This window comes from Paramisgurnus dabryanus, chromosome 5 (assembly GCF_030506205.2).
Source record: "Paramisgurnus dabryanus chromosome 5, PD_genome_1.1, whole genome shotgun sequence".
Classification (NCBI taxonomy): domain Eukaryota; kingdom Metazoa; phylum Chordata; class Actinopteri; order Cypriniformes; family Cobitidae; genus Paramisgurnus; species Paramisgurnus dabryanus.
The window spans coordinates 35,625,776-35,646,344 of record NC_133341.1 but is presented as its reverse complement, the minus strand read 5'-3'; the positions used below and the strand labels follow the sequence as shown (position 1 = coordinate 35,646,344).

Sequence of the window (20,569 nt, the reverse complement as noted above, 5' to 3'; positions counted from 1 at the left end):
GATGATTAAATTGCACATCTGCAATACATGACTCGCCCTTCTCAAATTCTGAATATACGCGCTGCAGAGATGTGGTGCGTGCGCGACGCGAATGCTCTGCTCATGAAACTGCTCAACGATTTTTCTATTGAATGCCAAATTCGGAAAGTTTGACTTTGGTTCATAAAAGCAAAGCGGCTGGCTGGCAGCAGGCCAATTGGGCGGCAGGCTGCCGGGAAATTTTATTCCAGGTTGTTATGAGATGTTTACTCACCCAGATTTTTTTTTTTCCCAGAGCTCCAGATCCTTATGCTTTTTCAGTCGTACCCGTGCTGTCTAGGTGTCCAGAGGTGTCATTTCAAACGCATCCCTGATAGCACACATACATCTCGAAGATGTCTATTTGATGTCTGTGTTTACATCTGCAAGTCACATTATTTAGATTGTTTGCTCATCTGCAATACGTCTCTGGGACGTTTTCCTAAAAGATGTCATAGACATATTAAAGATGTTTTTGATTTATAATGTAGGTAAAGCAGCTCTTTCTAAGACCTTTATAAGATGTTTTTACACACCAAATGTATTCCACTTCTCCAGATCTTTATCAGACATCTTACAGTCGTACCTGTGCTATCTGGGATTAAACGGTGCCGTGCTAGCTGCAAAGCTAAGTGGATCAAGTCTTTGGACTTTGATCTCACAGCTTAGTCTACGTATTATAACAATCGAGAAACACTGCTTTTTTCCCATAAACTGACCGGCCGCAGATGCATATTCTATAACATCCATATAGTTTTTATACATATTCACGCTTTTTCAATTCATGCCTCGCAGAGCCATCTGCGAGGCGATGTAACAAAAAATGTCAGTCTTCCGTTCCAGTTTTAATTTTCTTATTTGTTGACACTTATATCAACGAGAAACCCCGGGACCACTAGCTTTCTTTATCTGCCCAGTCCCACCCGCAGCAAGGTAAGCTGCATGCTCCCACAAGGTTCGAGTTGGGTCCCGCTGGTCCCACCAGATACCAACCTCTTAACACAGTTCTCTAAAGTAAGCAGACGAGCCCACAAAATAGTCACAAGATGTTCTTATTTTGCGTTTTTCCTCCTATAGAAATTTATCCTAAATAATATAGTCCGTTGCTCCAAAAAACATGTTCACGATTGTTTCCAATGTTCGTGTGTTTTTTGCGCAGTTATTTGTGAACAAAAATCTAATGAACATGTTGGCTAATTATCAACCACAATCAGCCTCTAACAACCTTTCGCTCGATACGCATTGATTTCAGTGTGATTTTGTCCCGCTCGTACTACCACAGTATTGATCCCAGCCGATCGCGCTCTTATTTAACAGTTGCCGTAACCTTTTTTCTCACTGCCTTAGTAGTGATCTTATCCCGCTCGCTCCGAAGCCCCAGACAGCGCATTTCCTACTCCCGCAGGAGTTATTATTTGTTTATTTGACAGGGACCATACAAGCAAACATAGTTACAATACATAGCCTGTAACTGATGCGTAGCATATAGTGTTTATAGCTAGAGCTAAAATAAGCCCAAATTTCGCACACTTTTTTTTTCCGTATAACTTTGCTCACTGCCGCAGCAGTGATTTCATAACGCTCGCACGCCCGCAGTAGTGATTCAGCCTTGCTCCCGCAGGAGCCCCAGTCCGTTCGCTTCCCAGTAATTCCCGCAGGAGTCTGAAGCCAAAAATTTCGCACAGCTTTTTCTGTATAACTTTGCTCACAGCCACAGCAGTGATTTCATAACGCTTGCACTACCGCAGTAGTGATTCAGCCTTGCTCCCGCAGGAGCCCCAGTCCGTGCGCTTCCCAGTAACTCCCGCAGGAGTCTGAAGCCAAAAATTTCGCACAGCTTTTTCTGTATAACTTTGCTCACTGCCGCAGCAGTGATTTCATAACGCTCTCACTACCACAGTAGTGATTCAGCCTTGCTCCCGCAGGAGCCCCAGGCCGCACGCTTCCCATTGACTCCCGCAGGAGTCTTACTCTGAAACTTTGCACATCTTTTTCTGTACAATTCTTTCACTGCCGCAGCAGTGATTTCATCTTCGCTCTTACTACCGCAGTAGTAATTCAGTAAGAGGAAGAAGAAATGGTTTGATGATATTCTACCCATTTTTTGGGGGGGAGAGAGAGGATAAATCTTACAGACCTTAATTACTCGCAGGCTCCTGCTCAACTTGCTGTCCATCAAACACTCTTTTGGGGGTTGAACTTGTGGCTCGAGCCCCAGCCTCAGGTTCGCTCTCTCTGAAGGTTCAGAGCTCAGGTACAGAGCTCCCTTCGAGGACAGCAAGCCAAGTTTGTTTACCATTAATCATTAAGACCTGAATGCGCAGGCGAACTAGTGAAATGCAGTTCTAAACGTAGGTTCGGGAGGAGCCTAAACATTCAGGCCTGTCAATCATCATCATCATGGGCGTATATAAGGCAGCCTTCAGGCCTTCCTGTCCAGCTGCTTTCTTTTCCGACATCCCTCCTCCTCCCCATCTCCTCCTTCACTCTCTCTTTCTTCCTCTTTGCAGTTCCGTTGCAGGGGGTTGAACTTGTGGCTCGAGCCCCAGCCTCAGGTTCGCTCTCTCTGAAGGTTCAGAGCTCAGGTACAGAGCTCCCTTCGAGGACAGCAAGCCAAGTTTGTTTACCATTAATCATTAAGACCTGAATGCGCAGGCGAACTAGTGAATATATATATATTCGAATCTTAAAACTGAAAATCGAATGTCAACCAACGGAACGAATATTCGAATATTCTGGTCCAGCCCTACTAAAGAGTATATGCGAAATACGTATTTGCCAAATAAATTATGATGTAGCAAACATTAAACCCACGTGATTGACCGTCTAGCTGTTTCCGCTGTTGTTGTCTTTACCATATATGGGGTTTGACATCATTTTAATGCCCTTGTTGCTAGTGCCAAAAACTCTGCATTCCTTTTCTCTGTGCACAGCATTTAGTTTGGCAATCACAAGCTGCAATGCTAATAAATTAATAACTTGCCCCATCATGACTACATGCAGTCCTGTCTCCATTTTCCACGTGTGCCTTGTTTTGTTTACTGTTGGTTACTAGGTTACCAATACCACCATTATTCGCTTAAACAAGTTGATGGAAACTCCCCTAATTCGCATTTTCATTTTTTTTGCAAATTTTGAAAAGTTTTGTTTCACGTTTGGATGAAAACCCAGCTATTGGAACATTTTGCAGGATTCTGTACATCCTTTTAGCATCTTGTTTTATTTTCTATGGTGTATTATAACTAAGGCAGCACAAGATCTTAGGAATAGCACAAACATGCATATCGCAATAGTATCGCATACCACAGTGTTACTCATTGCATGTTACTCATTTTTGCTCCGGACGCTAGCCACTACGTATTATATCAAGACGCATATCGAAAAGCGCGTTCAACTTCGTGCAGCAGTGCACAGAGCGATCGTCATATGACATAAAAGTACCATGAGATCATTCTGCTTTCGAATTGCTCTTGTGGCACAGTTGTGGCACTCGCCAAACGGTCTGCGCAGCGCGGGATGACATTAAGAGCAAGGGGGCCCCCTAGTGGTTTGCATACGCACATTATATCAATTAGCTTAGCATTAAGGTGATCCTGTTTTTGTAAAATCATCTTGTCTCAGATACAAACTTGACTAGTAAATTATAAAGAATGATTACCCCTCCCCTTTTTATATTTATTGCTTTGCATATTGTATGATTGATAAGCAGACATGCTATTTATGACTGGATGAAACTTTTGATACTTTGCGTTAAAGTGGCTCTCCTATTGACTTTGTCCTATCAGTGTGGCCTGATAGACCACTATAACATTGTTTTGCATGTTGATCGCATTTTCCTTCAAAATCGTGCAGCCTTACTTAGAAGTACACATGAAGGTTTCAAACCCGATTGCTGTATTACATTATTTTCAACATAAAAGTTAATTCTGAATTTCATAAAATGTTTATAGCTTTAAGAGGTCTTTGCCAGATGCTCTCATGCTGTGCACATTGTTTAATGTGTTGCATAATGTGAGATGTTTGGCAGTAATCCTCAACATTAGTCATTGAGTGAACTCAACAGTCATGCAGTTCCTCAACAGCAACAACCGAACTAAAGGAATGCGAGCACAATATTGCGTGTGTCTATGTTTGTGGGAGGAAAACATGTTGTGTAGATTAGAGTGAATAACATGGGTTCACATTTCTCTTTTCTTGAAAGAACAAACGCGCTCCTGCATGCTTGCTGAGATTCACATGTTTGTATGCATGCATGCGTGTACTTGCTAGGTGCGAGAGTCTGGAATTTAGGAATTTAAGAAGCCTTAACTTGCCTGCATGTATATAAGAGCAACTTTCTCTCATGAGCAACATGTATCCAATATTCGCCCTTTAAAAAAGAAAGATCACAAATGAGATCTCTAATACTTAAGTTATTTTTTTTTTGATTATCGGTGAGAATAAATAGAAAGTAAGTGCATGCATGCATGTTTCCCTCATGACAATAGGCTGATATATTTTTATGTCTGGACTGGATCATCAGGGGTTTAGGAAAATATAAACGTATGGTTCAGTCTATTGCATTCTTTCAGAATTTATATTTTAAGTTTTGACTGCATATGTCACATCCATAACGCTGGAATTGCTCATTTAGACAAAGTTGAGAACGTAATGATGATGTGTCCTGATTTATAAGAGCAAGTCGGAGTAATGCAATGATGCAATGCTTGCTGGGTTGTTCGTCCTGCCGTTTTGTAATGGGTCTGTTAATGTTTTGATGTTTTGCTTTGCTTCCCGGTTGGTCACTTGGGCCCCCTTAGAAAGATGAAGACTGTGGGTATATACTGTCCCTCAATATATTATACAGGCCTATATAATTTAATTACACGACACTCTAAAATGCTTGATTCTGATTGGCCAGTTCCATGCTGCAGATCATTTATATTATAACAAATAGAAATTTCTTTTAATAACATAAACTACATTATATTTACAAATGATTAACCAAATTTGAAATGATAATTTTGAACGTTTTGTCTTCTCTTAAAGGGCCCCTAACCTATGTGTTTTCTGCAATATACAAATAGTCTCTGGTATCCCCAGATTGTGTCTGTAAAGTTTCAGCTCAAACTACATCACAAATCTTGCATTATACGATGTTGAACATGGCCATTTGTGGCTGCAATGAAAAACGAGCAGTTTTTGTGTGTGTCTCTTTAAATGCAAAGAAAGCTTCTGTTCCCCTCCCCGTATGCAAAGTATGGGGTAAATCGCTTACACATGTGCTTTGGACCACATCAAAACATCTGTCTCTGGCAGAAGGTTGAACTACGCGCTCATAAGGTGGAGTCTGTGAGTGCTTTTGGTCGTCGTAATCAATGTGACATCACATTGATAGGGGATCCCCAACAGCCTGTTTTGTGTGACTGTTTTGGTTTAAAGGAGATTACACAAAGAAGAATAGATGGATTTGTATAATAACAGGATGTTTCTGCTAGGGATGGGCATAATTAATCGACGATCGATAATTGATTGTTAAGAATTTCGTCGATCACGTTAATTTGTTATCAATTAATTGAATGCATTTTTTTTAATCTAACTTCTGTTTCACAAATACTCTGTATGCAGTGCGTTTGCGTATGTGTGCGGCGAATCCGTCAAGCACCCGTTGCAGTGCCTTATTCTGCATATAAAACGTTCATGTGATTGACACTTTCTGTGAACACTTTTCCGCATAAACAATAGAACAAAGCATCATTTTTTTTCCACAAAACAACATATTTTAGATATTATTTGACAGACTAGTAAATGTGGATTAAGGATGTTTAAAATCTCTAGCCTGGTGGTGGTCAGGATCTGAATGGATCAAATCAGCAGTTTTGCAATGCTTTATTTATCTCCACATATATCATAAATAAAAATAAGCAGAGTAACTTTGCAAGTCTACCCTTCCACATTATATATTTCCTACTATGTATGTATATGATTTCCAAATAATAAACGAGAGTATTCAACGACAAAAAGCGTCTTATATGGTAGGGTTGTGCCGATAGACGATATCATCGTCCATCGTGATGGTTGACTGACATCACGATGGAGAGACACCATCGTGATGCCACGCCCCCTCCCCACTCCGCTGCGAGTCGACATACACTTACTCTCTTCTATATAGACTATAGTTAACCTAATATCTTTGCGTGAATTGGTCTATAAATTAAATAGAAGACGTGAGACGTGACGTGTGTTAGTCTGTGAAATGTCGGGCATTTGATCTTGACTAGGGATGGGCACGGATATTCGAATGGCAATAATAATTCGAATTTTAAAAATGCTATTCGAATGTTTGTTTGTTTTTAATGTGCCACCAAAGGGTAACAACTTATTTAATGGTTTTTCACTTCATCTATACTGTCTTTTACAGACTTAAATGTAAAATATACATGAACATTAATTTGTATGTATTTCAGATTGTTTGGCAATGCAGATTGCAGACGAATTTAAGTTTTTCCTTTTATCTCCGGGTTTGTCCCCGCCGCGCCGTATTTGGCCACTGGCTCAGTGAGGGCTCACGTGTTATTAAACGTTTGTTCTCCGCCGCCCGAATCAACACATCATGAGAGATTTGTAAGCTTTCTGTTATAAAGTCTACTTTATTTTGTTAATAAAGAGACAGACACGGAGAACGAAATGAAACGGAGAACATTTATTATTTGCGGTGCTCTTTCGAAAATTAACCGGATAACTGCACATGGCAGTTTAATGGCAATAATTAAATATAAGTTTAGCTTGCTGTGGATATTTCCTAATTATAAGCCTTCTGTGAAATTATGACAAAATGAAAAATACAAAACACGCATGTCTTAATTAACATAATTTAAATAAACGAATATTCGTTCTTTAACAGCTTAAATATTCGAAAAATTAAATATTAAAAAAATTAGTAAATTACTGGAAAATGCCCATCCCTAATCTTGACATTGCTAGAATCTTGTCTTTTTACATGTTGTACATTTATCTTAAAATATTTAATTTTGTACAAGAAAACAGCCCATATTAATCATTTATTAGTAGCCTTTTGTAGTGTCTCGGGAGATCGTGCTCATTGTTACATTGAGGCTATACTGCACTGAAGCGGCAGATTAAGATATAAACCCAGAATTCAGGGAACGTCAAGAACAAGAAAACGGGAACAACACTCCGACCGAAACGCGGGATTTACATACACAGACCATGTTTAAATTTAGATGTGTCTGGCCCTGTTCACTTTGTCTAGTTTTAATAAGCTGCGGATTGAAGTGCTGGCTGCTCCCCGCGGTGCTGAAGACCCGCTCTCTGACGGAGTACTGGTGGCACATAATGCGCAGATATTTACGTGCAAAATTTGGAAAGCGCGGAGGAGTCGTTGGGTTAGTAAAATAATGAAATTATAGCTTTTAAATAGAAAAAAATATTTATGTAAAGAGATTAAAAGGTGCTTAAAAGTGCACAACTCTTCTTCAGTGGATTAAAGCTACCTTTTCCCCTTATGTGCAACCTATAGGAAAGAGACATTAGTTGGGATAGTAAAATAACAAAATTATAGATTTTAAGTACAGAATAGTATTTATGTAAAATATATATTAAAATAAAAAGTGCACAACTCTTCTTAAGTGGAAGTAATAAAGTAAAATAACGAATAAAAATTATATAATAACGAATAATAACGAAAAATTAAAATACCCCCCGCCTAACGATATCATCGTCCATCGCGATGGTTTACGTAACCATCGTCAACTGCCAATTTATGGGGACATCGCCCAACCCTATTATATGGAAATAAATCCTCACAATATTATTATTTCTCAAAACTTTATGACAAAAATAAGCAACTGTATGAATTCAAAGACGCACACATTATTCCGCATATATTTGAATATTATACAAAAGTATTCATATAACGGCACGTTTCATATGGCAAATAAATATCCTCACATTAACATAACAGCATAATGAAATGAATGAACAGACAATGAAACAGGATTGAAATATAAATTGTATTATTATTACCGGAAAAAAGCAATATTGCTAAAATAATCTCTGAGGTAAATGCGTCAAAAACGCTGTTACCCGCACAATAAGTCTAAATTAGCAATTAAAGTGAAAAAAGCATTATTAGGCCATGTCTCAAAACTTTATATGACAAAATATATTTAAAAGAAATGTATACTTACAGTTATTCAAAGATGCACACATTATTCCATATTACATCCGTTTATGAGCACGTTTGTCTCTGGCCTATATATAATTTTGTAATTACTACCTTAGGAAAATTAGCCATGATTTTATCATTGTGAAAAAATATATATATTTTTTTTGCAGATTAAAACGATTTGTACTTCCGCAATTTTACTACAAATACCATGGTTATGGTATATTGTGGAGTTGGAGACCATAGTAAATTTGTGTCTACTGTTGTTTTACAACAAATAAAAACTAAAAGCCTATGTTAGTATAATTAAACAATGGTGAATGGGGCTCACAAAACGCACGCTGTTTCACACATACTCTGTATGCGGAATAAGCCAAGTTAGCGCTGAGGTACCTGTGCATCCCGGTCAGTCTCCTCGAAGCGGGTGTTTTCGGCGGCGGCTGGACTGACGGTCACCATGGGTTGCGGTCGCGTCTGACCCTAAAACATGCTTTTATTTCTCAAAAAAAATCAGTAGACTGGTGCAGAAGTTTTATGCGAGTTACTTAAGTTAGTTATTTTTCACAAGGCTTTAAGTAGCCCAATTTGTTATACCCTAATGTTAGGAAGGCTAATATTTTGCACTTTCTTCTGGCTTGAATAATTTTGAGTTACATTTTGACAAAACCTTTCAGATCTAAGTATTATGTTTTTTGTTTAATTTAATGTTAAACATGAATCTGTTTTTTTTTATTTTGTAACTAATGAGGTCTCTGTTTAAGAACGCTGGCTCGCAGCTGCAAGTTCCGCTGCCTTAGAGCACCGCACATGCACGCACATATATGTTTGAAACATAGTTTAACTGTCTTGTAATAAAGGTCTCATCGAGGAAAAACACGCTGTATATTTGTATTCATTGCATTTTTTAAGTATAAAAGTTAAATAACAAATTTTATTATAAAAATATTAATGATTAATTAATAGTCGATCGTTAATTCTCCCGACGATCGACAAAGAAAACTTAATCGAATGCCCATCCCTAGTTTCTGCACACAAACGTGTAACTCATTTTTGGTAGAAACTAGGGATGTGCATTTATGTCATTTTTTCATTTCGATTAATCCATAGGTCTGAAGAACGAGTACTCGATTAACTGGGGGCGGGGCAATCAAAGGGGCGGGGCGTACACGTCATGGTGAAAATGAAAATATTTTTATTAAAAACACTCAAATAAAACTTAATTTCGAAGAAACTATGACAGAACAATGAACACATACTAGATTTTTAATGAATTAAATGTTTTTAACAGAAACCTCTAACAGGAAAAGTCTACCTCTTGACATTTGATGTTTAAATATGAGACGATAACCCATTGAACTTTTGACGGCGCTGTACATTTTGCAACTGACTGACTGTATTTCGGAAAATCACGGCATCCTTTTAAACCATAGTGCCTCAGTGATGTGAGGTGTGACCGGCCTCGCGGGCTGCCGCGCATACGCAGACCGGCGGGTTGCTGATGCACGGTCGCGCGGAATTATCTGTTTGTTTTTGAATCACGCCTGGTAATGCTACTGATGTCATACGTCGGTCTGCGTAGCTCGACACGACGTCAAACACGCATCTGCAGACCCAGTCTTTACTACCACATGCGCTTGTAACGCTAACCAGACACCCAAATGACGACATATCCACAATAAATAAATAAATAAACCCACATGATCATCGTTTTCGTGATCGATCATCAATGCCACATTCGAGTACTCGAGCAATCGAGTACTCGTGCCCATCCCTAGTAGAAACACATTTAAAAGTACATTTTCTAGGTTAGGGGGGTAAATGGCTTTTCCTCTCAGAAAGTCTGCATTCGTTAAGAATGAGCAAATTAAATATTTCAAATCAATATTTAAAGGGACAATGAGTAGGATTTACCCTCATCTAGTGGTGAAATTGTATTCTGCATTCAATCGAACAGTGCTCTCTAGCGCTTCGCTTTTCCAAATGCGTGTTGCAACTACAGTAGCCGTTATGTAATCATTGATCTCCTTGTCCGTCTCAGCTGGTTCACGTGTTCTGAATGAAAATGCGTTGGTAGGCTAGTGCTTTTTGTCCCTCTCTGCTATTATAGTTTATCAATACGGCGGAACGACATGGAAGCATTCATGGACTTACCCGTTCAGTGTTATTTAAGAGAATAAATTCTAAGCTTACAAAGAAAAGTCAGATCATTGGCAGATGTCATTTGACACCAATAGGACATTTTGATTTTGACTAATAAAACACTTAAAACCCTACTTACTGTCCCTTTAATACTCTATACTGTACTTATGAGGTAAATATCTGTGTAATAAGCAGGATAATGTACAGACAGATGGTTGTTGTTGTAAAATAAGCCTCTCCAGTGTAATACAAGGCCGCTTATTTCTGCGATGTTAACCTGCTGCCTATACATTATCCTTTATGTTAGGGTTGCCCCGATATACCGGCCGATAATGCTTGCTATGCATCTCAATGAATTCCAGTGAAATGTAATTACATCCAAAAGCCAGGGGGCGCTCTCGTGCAAAAACTCAATATGCGTGCAGAAGAAGAACCATTACATACGCAGCTCCAGGAAATGGCTTAAGGATATATTAATATTGCTGTTCTTCAGGTATTTTCATGATAATAAAGAATATGTGTAATGATTATGTTTGACAAGCGTTGCTTTTTCAAATGCATGTTATAAACGACTCAAACTAACAGTGATTTCAGATCGATAAGGACTTAATGATCAAAAGCCAAAGTACATGAAATAGCTGTGCATGATATCAACTGTGCGATTCAGAACAGTTATCGGCCAGATATTATTAGTGTATATCGGCATTTATCGATATCAATTCCCAGTTTATTCCCATAAATTCCCATACTTTCCCATTAATTCTCATGGGAAGCTTCCAGCCTTGAAAATTTCTGGAATTTTGCAACCCTACAAACAACATAACTCCCATAATGATTTTTGTCATAATCGTGCAGCTCTAGTGTACAGTATGCTTGTGTCCTACAACATGTAAATGGGTTGAAAGATGTTTCATTATGAGTTACACAATAGTCTGTGAGGTATTCCCAACAACAAAAATACAGACCATATTGCCCTACTGCAACTCATCTGATCCACTAATGTTGCTGTGATGATAGGCCGTTGGTAACAGCTATACCATCATCAACCCGAAAAACATTTTATTTTACTGGAATTATTTACTGTATTGTACCATCAGACATTGGTTAGCCTGTCTGTGTGTTGTCTGATGAAATCGACTGAACTCAATAAACTTGTACAGTAATTATATTGGCTGATGAGTGTTTGTGTGTAATTGTCTCTGGAGAAATGGATGGGGCGTAATGCACTCATGAAATCAGACACATTCCTGAGGTCTGAGGTTTGGGAAAAGAGACCCTCCACAGTAAAACACATGAACTGCACACTGTCTACACTAACAACGTATTTATCTAATTCTTTACGTATTTGAAAAACTCTGGTATCAGAGCCCCAAAGCAGACCAGTAGAGGATAATTTAGGCTATATTTAAAGCCCCCCTAACCTAAAAAATGCACTTTTAAATGTTTTTTTATGTTTCTAGAAGAAAATGAGTCGCCAGTTTGTTTCATCTCCTTTAAACCGCAACAGTCACACAAAACAGGCTGTTGGGGATCCCCTATCAATGTGATGTCACATTGATTACGCCCCAACCATATTTGCTCATAGACGCCTTATGAGCGCGTAGTTCCATTTTTTGTGACATATTTTCAAATGTAAAAATATATTTAGCATATATTTAAAACATATTTTTGGCGAGAATTTTTTTTTTGTATAGGGCATTCGTCTAAAGAGCAATGAAATCATTGACGGTTTTGGTTAGACAGACAGAGTTGAGGTAGGTTTATTACTACAAATGACCCTGGACTGTTAAAGCGACAAGATTTTGTAAACCTTGTAGAAAAAGAATGAATAAATTCAGCAGCTAATCACCTTCTTGAACAGCACAAACACACTCCAATATGCCGCCATTGTTGTTTAGGTTATATTTCAAAAAGTCTGTCATTCACCTCCCTCTCTCTAGAAATGTAAAGCCACGTCGGTTATGTGGTGAATTTAATACCAAGGGTTTGGGGGCTTTGTGTGAAGAAATAATAATAATAATAGATGTTTGCTATAGTAAACACCACTAATGATGTTGAGTTTTAAAAGTTTAAAGTAGGGATGCCACTTTTTTGGAATACGAGTACGAGTACTTGCATTTCAGTACTTGCCGATACCGATACCGAGTACTTAATAAAAAAACATGATTTAAATTTACAGGTAACAGCTTTAGTCATATAATTTAACAAAAAAAACAAAGGACTAGTTTTCCAGTTTGTTGTAAACTCTGCCTCTTTGGACAACACAAGAGGCATTAACCCCTTACACGCCGCTCAAACATAGACATTTCTCAGACCGTGGTATCGATTCCAGGTATCGGGGGACTTTTAACGAGTACGAGTACTTTAGAAAATGTGGTATCGAGGCCGATACCCGATACCGGTATCGGTATCGGTGCATCCCTAGTTTAAAGGTTATCCAAAGAATTTAAGTTTAAACTAAAAGAGTTTAGTTTTGGGGGAGTTTAGTTTTGGGGATTTTTCATCCATCCATTTTCTTATTTTTGTTTAGTAAATGAACTTTAAAAAAATATTGCACACACAAAGCCCATCCTGATTGAATATTTTAAAAAGTGCACAACAGGATGCATCAGTTATTCTTATTGTTTTGTAGTTCCACATGTAAATACACTGCAAAAATTGAATGCTTTCTTAGTATTTTTGTCTTGTTTTATAAAATATCTGAAAATGTATAAATTGAAATACATTTACTTGATAAGCAAAGTGGTTTAAGATTTTATTGTTATTCATTCCTAGAGGATTTTATTCTGAATGAGGCATAATATGCAGAGATTCCCCCATACACAGATGCGGATCTGCTCTGGCATAGTTTGAATAGTTAGCATAGCAATGATGCTAATATGACCTGTGGGTTCCCACAGCACTTGGAAAACTCTGAGGATTTGTATTTCATACACAACGCTGTCTAAGTTTAAAGGTACCTACAATAACCCTGAAATATTTGGACCAAATAATGAAACGTTGATTTGGCCACCATCAGACCATCCAAAATGCTTCCTATTGCATTTATGATATATGGGTGTGCTTAGACTTATAATGCAATGAAATGTTGAATATACTAAACATTTGATCGAAATTGATACATTATATTTTCTCTCTTTCTTTCTTTCTTTCTCTCTCTATTTTAGAGATGTTGTCTGTACTCTGATCTGTTGGCAGGCTCTGAGGTCTCATTATGCTCCTCTATCTGCTACTGGCCTTACAAACTAAGGTCAATGCTCAGATAGACCCAGGTAACCTGAGTACACATAATCACACACATAACACATTTACATACAGTTTACTATCACAGCTTACAATTTCTACTATCAATACTTTTTAGAGCATACTGACCATTTCAGTTTTATGAATGTCTACAGCGATTCATAAAGCACACAACGATATATTGTATATGGGATCATATATTGTGATATGTTTTGCCTCGGCACTTGCCAATACACAGCCCTACAGATGTAAACACACAAACTTAATTGAACGTAATTTGTGTAAAAATGCTTTGCGATTGAAGAAAAAAGCTTTTTAAGAATAGTATCAAGATACCGTAATGCTGTAACCAAATGATGCCCCATATTTGTTTTATTTTTCAATACAACCAAAGTTGTCCAAAGTGCTGTACATTAAAATATACACAATATTTAAGGCCTTATTAAAATAGAACATGCAAAGCATAAAACACATACACATCTAGGAATTAAACACTTGAGAATTTAAAAGCTGTGGTAAGTAGGATTTAAAGCTAGAATTTTTTTGAGGATCTAATATACTGTTATGAGTTCCATAACTTTGGAGCAGCTACTGAGAAAGCCCTATGTCCTCGTAATTTTAGTTTTGATCTGGGAACCACTAAAAGAAGCTGGTCTGAGGATCTCTGGGGCCTAGCAAAGGAATAACGGTTCACCATGGTCTCCAGATACTTTGGCGCCAGCCCATTCAGAGATTTAAAAACAAATTTAAATTTAAATTCTGGGTCAAATAGTATTCCTAAATTTTTCACTGGTGGTTAACTATACTGAGCCAAGGATCCAAGAATAGAATTTATGGTACCCCATTTTCCATCTGAGCCAAAAAACATAATCTCAGTGTTATTTTCATTAAATAAAAAAAAATTTAGCTTTCCAGTCCCTGATGTCCTTTAAGCAGTTCAAAAGAGGGAAAAAACAGATCCCTTGTCTTTTCTAAGTGACAGATAAATCTGCGTGTCATCAGCATAAAAATGAAACGAGACACCGTGCATAGAAAACAAAAGGGGGCCAAGAATGGACCCTTGTGGAACTCCACACTTTAGTGGAGCTGAAGTTGACATACAGTACATTTGCCCAACTTCACTGCAAAGCTCATATCAGCTAAATATGACCTAAAACATTTAAGAGCTGTCCCGTATATTCCAACATGGTTTTCCAACCGGGATTGGGCTCCAGTATCAACGTTTAATTCTTTATAATTTTGACCCCTCAAAAGGGCAGATTCCATACTGTGTTTTGCCATAAAATCTGACTGAAAGACTTCAAAAACTTTTCTAAAAATGATTGTAGTTGATTAAAAACTTCATATCATCATTATTCTCCTCATTTAAGTTCACATATATAGACCCTTTTAACGCCTATGTAATGATTACGTCTGGAGGCAAAAAAAAAGGAAAACTGGAGACAGCCAATGCAAATCAGCATAGAGTCGGCTACCTAAGGAACGCAAATATCATGATTTTGTATTAGTACAGGCTTTAATTTTACATTTAATTGCATTCCTGCTGCCATTGCCAGGCAAAAAAAAAAAAATACGATATATATGTGGTTTAACGCAATGAAATGAACAGACTGGACAGAAATAATAATCAAAAATACTCACGTCTGCAGCACACAATTCATGTCCGCGCCCATCCTGTACATATAGTTAATCCAATCACATAATCCATCCATTGTGTTTGCGTGTATGGGTCAAACAGTCTGGTTCCGTCCATTAAAAGTTAACTTTTTCAAATGGCATACACGGCCCTGGACAGTGTGAGTCTTAGTTAAAAAAATCGGATTTTCTACAGTTATTGTTTCAAAAGGTTAACACTTTACAATAGGTTGTGTTTGTTAACATGAGTGAATGCATTAGCTCAGGGGTTTTCAAACTTTTTGTGTGTGTGGACCACTATTTGTAATCAAGAATTTTCGCGGACCACCTCATAATACTCATAATAAAATGTCTATACAAAGTCCTGAATTTATTTATCTGCACCTTTAAATAGGCTTACTAGCACTAAAACTATAACTGGTCATCACATCAGTACAACAGATTCTTAAAACATATTCTTAAAAAATATATTTTTCTTAAAAATGCCTTTACACGGACCACCTGCAGTACCCTCACGGACCACTAGTGGTCCGCGGACCACAGTTTGGGAATGGCCGCATTAGCTGACATGAACTAACAATGAACAATACTCCAACAGCAGTTATTAATCTTAGTTCATGTTTATTTTAGCATTTACTTATATATTATTCAAATGAAACGTTTAACTGTTAACATGATTGGCAATGCCAGAACTGTTTTGGCATTAACAAAGATTAATAAATGATGAAAAATGCTTATTGTTAGTTCATGTTAGCTGAGGCATTTACTAATGTTAATAAATACTAATAATAGTAAAGAATAATACTAAAATATTAACTTTTAAGAATAAAGTGAGCCAGTGGACATGGAGACATACCCTTCACTGCAAAAAATTACTTTCTTACTTAGTATTTTTGTCTTGTTTTCAGTGCAAAAATCTTAAAATTCTTTAATCAATATGTATTTTCTTGATCAGCAAAATTACCTAAGAAAACAAGTCTAGTTTTTAGACAAAGAATGTACAAAGAAAGTCATTATTTGCAGTGTTAAAATATCAAATTATGTAAAATAATATACAATCCAGGCACTTTTGAGAAACTGACTTTAATTTGGGAAATCCTAATCTTTCTTATGAGAAGTATCTCATTGTCTTCTTCACTCTCCGCAGCTCAATGTCGGTATCCTCTTGGTATGGAGGATGGGAGGATCCAAAACGATGACATCACTGCCTCCAGCCAGTGGCATGAAACCACTGGTCCTCAGTTTGCAAGGTGAGATAGATTTGACAACATACACAAAATGACTAAGCACAATATTGGTAGCTGTGGGGTTGCCAAGCCAGGAACCATGCCATTTTGTGCCTCTTCACCTCAATAGAAAAAGTACTGCCCCCCCTAAACATTGACACTCCTGTAACGTTTTTTAAGCATCTGAACATGTATTATTTTTATTTTACTGTACCGGTATGTTTGAATAAAGTTTATGCAGTCGAGGCCTCTGAAACCTTTAAAGTCCTATATGTACTGTATATACATATATGCCATGTCTGTCATTCAGATTAAACCGAGAGGAGGGAGATGGCGCCTGGTGTCCTGCTGGTCAACTGCACCCTTCGGTTGTTCAATATCTTCAGGTTGACCTTCGTCAGCTCATCTTCCTCACCGTGGTTGCTACGCAAGGTCGATACGCGCGTAACACCGGCATTGAATATGCACGCAAGTACCGTCTGGAGTACAGTCGTGATGGACACCGCTGGATACCCTGGAGAAATCGCTCTGGCAGTGAGGTAGACTTTGTATTCTTTACTTCAGTTAGAAATATTATGAGTTATTATAAAATGATCAATTTTAGTTTTGTTTAAAAAAAATGTGGGAAACAATTGGGCTTAATAGTTTGGATTTTGGGGTAAACCTGATATTTTTGTTGTCCTCTTTTATAAGAGTTACCCAACAGTAATGCATGTAATGTAATGAACTGTATCCTGCAGATTATAATGGGGAATATAAACACGTATGACACAGTGGTGCGAGATCTTCATCCTCCAATCATCACTCGTTTCCTTCGTCTGATTCCCGTCACTGATGCTGTTCTTACTGTGTGTATGAGAATTGAGCTGTTCGGATGCCTGTGGCAGGGTGAGTTCGAGCAATTACACACATTTACAGGTTTATAAATATGTTTGTATGTCTAAAGAGAATGTGTCTAGCGCCAGGGCTATGTAGGTGTTGTGGTCAGGGATTGACCCAGATGCGTCAGTCTATACAGTAAAAAATAAAAGTGTTTCAAGTTTGAGATTTGACAGAGGTACTTGTGTAGGTCTTAGAGTGCCGCTTTAAAAATGAAATGAGAAATGTTTTTTTAAAATTCAAACATAAAAAATTTAAATAAATAAAACTCTTTTAAATTCAATTTTCAATTAAAAAAATTGACAAATTAATATTTAAAACTTTTTGTAAATTCATAATTTAAAATTTAGTTATAATAGATCAATAAAACTGAAACGAACTGAATTTAAAAATAATTTTTTAAATATAAAAATAAATAGAAAAATGTAATACTTTTTATTTAATTCATTATTTAAAACATGTATTTTTCATTCTCTCTCTATTTGTCATTTGGTTTTCAGTGTCGTATTCCCAAATGCTTTTCTTTATCCATTTGTCAATCAGGTTAGAAAAATGCCATTGATTTATTAATGTACCATTTTATTAACATGAATTTAAGAAACTGTTTTTAATGTGTTTATTAATTTGTCAATTTTAAAGGCGACAAAAGTATTTACATTTGTATGTTTAATTATTAAATTGATTTGTAATTTTTATTAGGGCTGTTAATCGCAATTAATCGCATACAAAATAAAAGTTTGTTTTTGCATAATATGTGCACTGTGTGTAATTATTTTGTATATGTAATACACACATACATGTATACATTAAAGAAAAAATGTATGTATATATATATAATCTATATATAATGTGTGTGTGTAAAAGTTTCTTAACTCTTTAACCGCCACCGTTTTTAAAAAAAGTTGCCAGCCAGCGGCAGCGTTTTTCATGATTTTCACCAAAGTTTAATGCCTTCCAGAAAATGTTCTTCTTTAAATATATAAACATACAATATACCAAATGAAAGAACAGACCCTCTGCTTTCAAACAAAAAAAAAAAAACGTTTCATCCTACCTTTAGTGGTTCTTTTACAATCAGCTTTTGAATATGGGTAGGTTTTTGCAAAAACACAATTTTTTGAGCAAAAAGCAGAGATAATTCCATTTTTGTGACGGACTTTTCATAGAGATCCCATTCAGAGCGATCTTTAAAACAGACACGGACATGCAGCAGCTTGCCATAGGGCAAAACTTCCGGGTTTAAAAAGTTGCGGAAGGGCGCCACCTGGTGGATACTAGCGGTATTGCGGAAAGACGGAAAATCTCGTCATTGGCGAGGAAGCGTTTTCTCTTAATTGACGAGATATCTCGTCAATGGCGGGGAAAGAGTTAAATACATACATGCATGTGTGTGAATTTATATACACAAAATAATTACACACAGTGCACACACATATAATATGCAAAAACAAACTTTTAATTTGTATGCGATTAATCGCGATTAATCTTTTGATAGCCTTAATTTTAATTAAAATTGGTACTCCTGGTCCTACATAATTGGGGGTCCTGAAAACACGCACTTTTGAAAATGCTAATTTTTGAAAACAGCATTATACTCTTCGTGAATACAATAACAAAAATTACATTGCGTCCGAAACGACAAAAATGCAAATTTATAAAAACGTTGATACTATGCACATGCGTATTACATGTTCAAACATTGTCTGACATCACCTAGCATGCATAATACAGTGTTTTATTAGTTTTCGCAGGTTTGTGTGAACCGGGGACTGTTTTGACAACGACTATTCATGAAAAACGTAATCAAACGTTAACACAATACGTTCTATATAGTTTCAATATGAGTATTGTGAATGAAATTCGGACATACAACATCCGCCATGTTGATCATGTGACATGTCTTCATAACAAAAGATAAGCCGTTGGATGATGTTAAACACACGCAATTTAACCACAAGCAACAACTGTTCCCTGTATGTATTTGCATTTGAATTGTAACGCTTTGCAATGTTTTTCAATACTGTTCTTCTTCTTTGTTCCGCAACAAACCACAGGGTTTGACATATCATTCAAATTATGATTTTGTTTACAATGTAGTTGAATTTTCAGAATTGCCAGAATGGGCACTAGCCTAAAGCTTGATACTTAGTTTCATACTTATGGCTTATGGGTAACAGACTGAAGGGGGTGGTTTTGGCAGTCGGTGAAGGCGCTCAGAGGTCCACATGAGAACAGCTGTAGTTTATGTAGATCGGCCGCCTGGTGTCTGATGTTCTGCAACTTGCTTTCATTTGACCTCAGTTACTCGAGTGCCTTAAACGCAAGCCAGCAGAAATGAGTAATTACATTCTAGAGCTAAAACGTATTAAGGTTTGGTCCGTCTTCTCTCTCCCCTGATGTGCAGATGGCCTGACAGCCTACAGCTCTCCAGAGGGTCAAAACATGATGGCTCCGGGATATCCCAACACACCCCTCAATGACTCAACGTACGATGGTGCCCTAATACACAGGTGAAGTGATTTATTAAATTAAAAGAATAAGAGTTCTGTACGTGTTTATGCAATATCATGAGCCTCAAACACGATTGTTTCCTGCTTTTTGGTGAACCAACCTTTTTAAATATGCCCTGCGCATGGTTTAAAGGGTTATCTGTTGCTTCACATTGCTTCCACATCCTTCTTTTCCAAAGCAAGCTTCCAGCTTGAGATTGTGGATATTTTCTATAGCAGAACAATCACGATTGTATTCAAGTTCTGTGATTCACTCCTCGCCAAAATCTAAATGCTTCCTGTCTCTCGCTGGTCTCACAGGAAGCTGTCCCGAGGGTTGGGCCAGCTGACAGATGGCGTGATTGGCCAGGATGATTTTATACAGAAGAGGCCGTACAGGCTATGGCCCGGGTACGATTATGTGGGTTGGAGGAATGACAGTTTGGGACCTGGATATGTGGAGATGGAGTTTGAGTTTGACAGACAAAGGAACTTTACCTCTATGAAGGTGAGCGTTAACAATGGTGACACACAATATAACATTTGAATAAGATTGTTGCAGTAAAAACTATTTAAAATGTAATATAAGATTCAAGATTTTAATTTGTCACATAAACAGCTATATGCATATACAACCTGTAGTAAAATGTAAATACTTTATTTACCAAAAAATGTAGAAAATATCTATAATATAAATACACTAAAGTTAAGGCATTTGCAGAAAAAATGAAATTAAGATAGCAGAGATCAAATGTAATTTCAAAACACTGGAA

General features: G+C 37.2%; 1 protein-coding gene across 1 annotated transcript in view; it reads left to right on the top strand.

Annotated features, from left to right (window-relative positions):
- ddr2l (discoidin domain receptor family, member 2, like) overlaps positions 1-20,569 on the top strand; it is a 48,376-nt gene that overhangs the window by 12,952 nt on the left and 14,855 nt on the right. Inside the window, exons 2-7 of the mRNA XM_065250954.2 lie at positions 13,492-13,596; positions 16,350-16,452; positions 16,739-16,967; positions 17,169-17,316; positions 19,712-19,817; positions 20,118-20,304. Coding sequence (XP_065107026.1) covers positions 13,539-13,596; positions 16,350-16,452; positions 16,739-16,967; positions 17,169-17,316; positions 19,712-19,817; positions 20,118-20,304 — 831 coding nt within the window. The 5' untranslated portion in view covers positions 13,492-13,538. The remainder of the gene's footprint in view (positions 1-13,491; positions 13,597-16,349; positions 16,453-16,738; positions 16,968-17,168; positions 17,317-19,711; positions 19,818-20,117; positions 20,305-20,569) is intronic.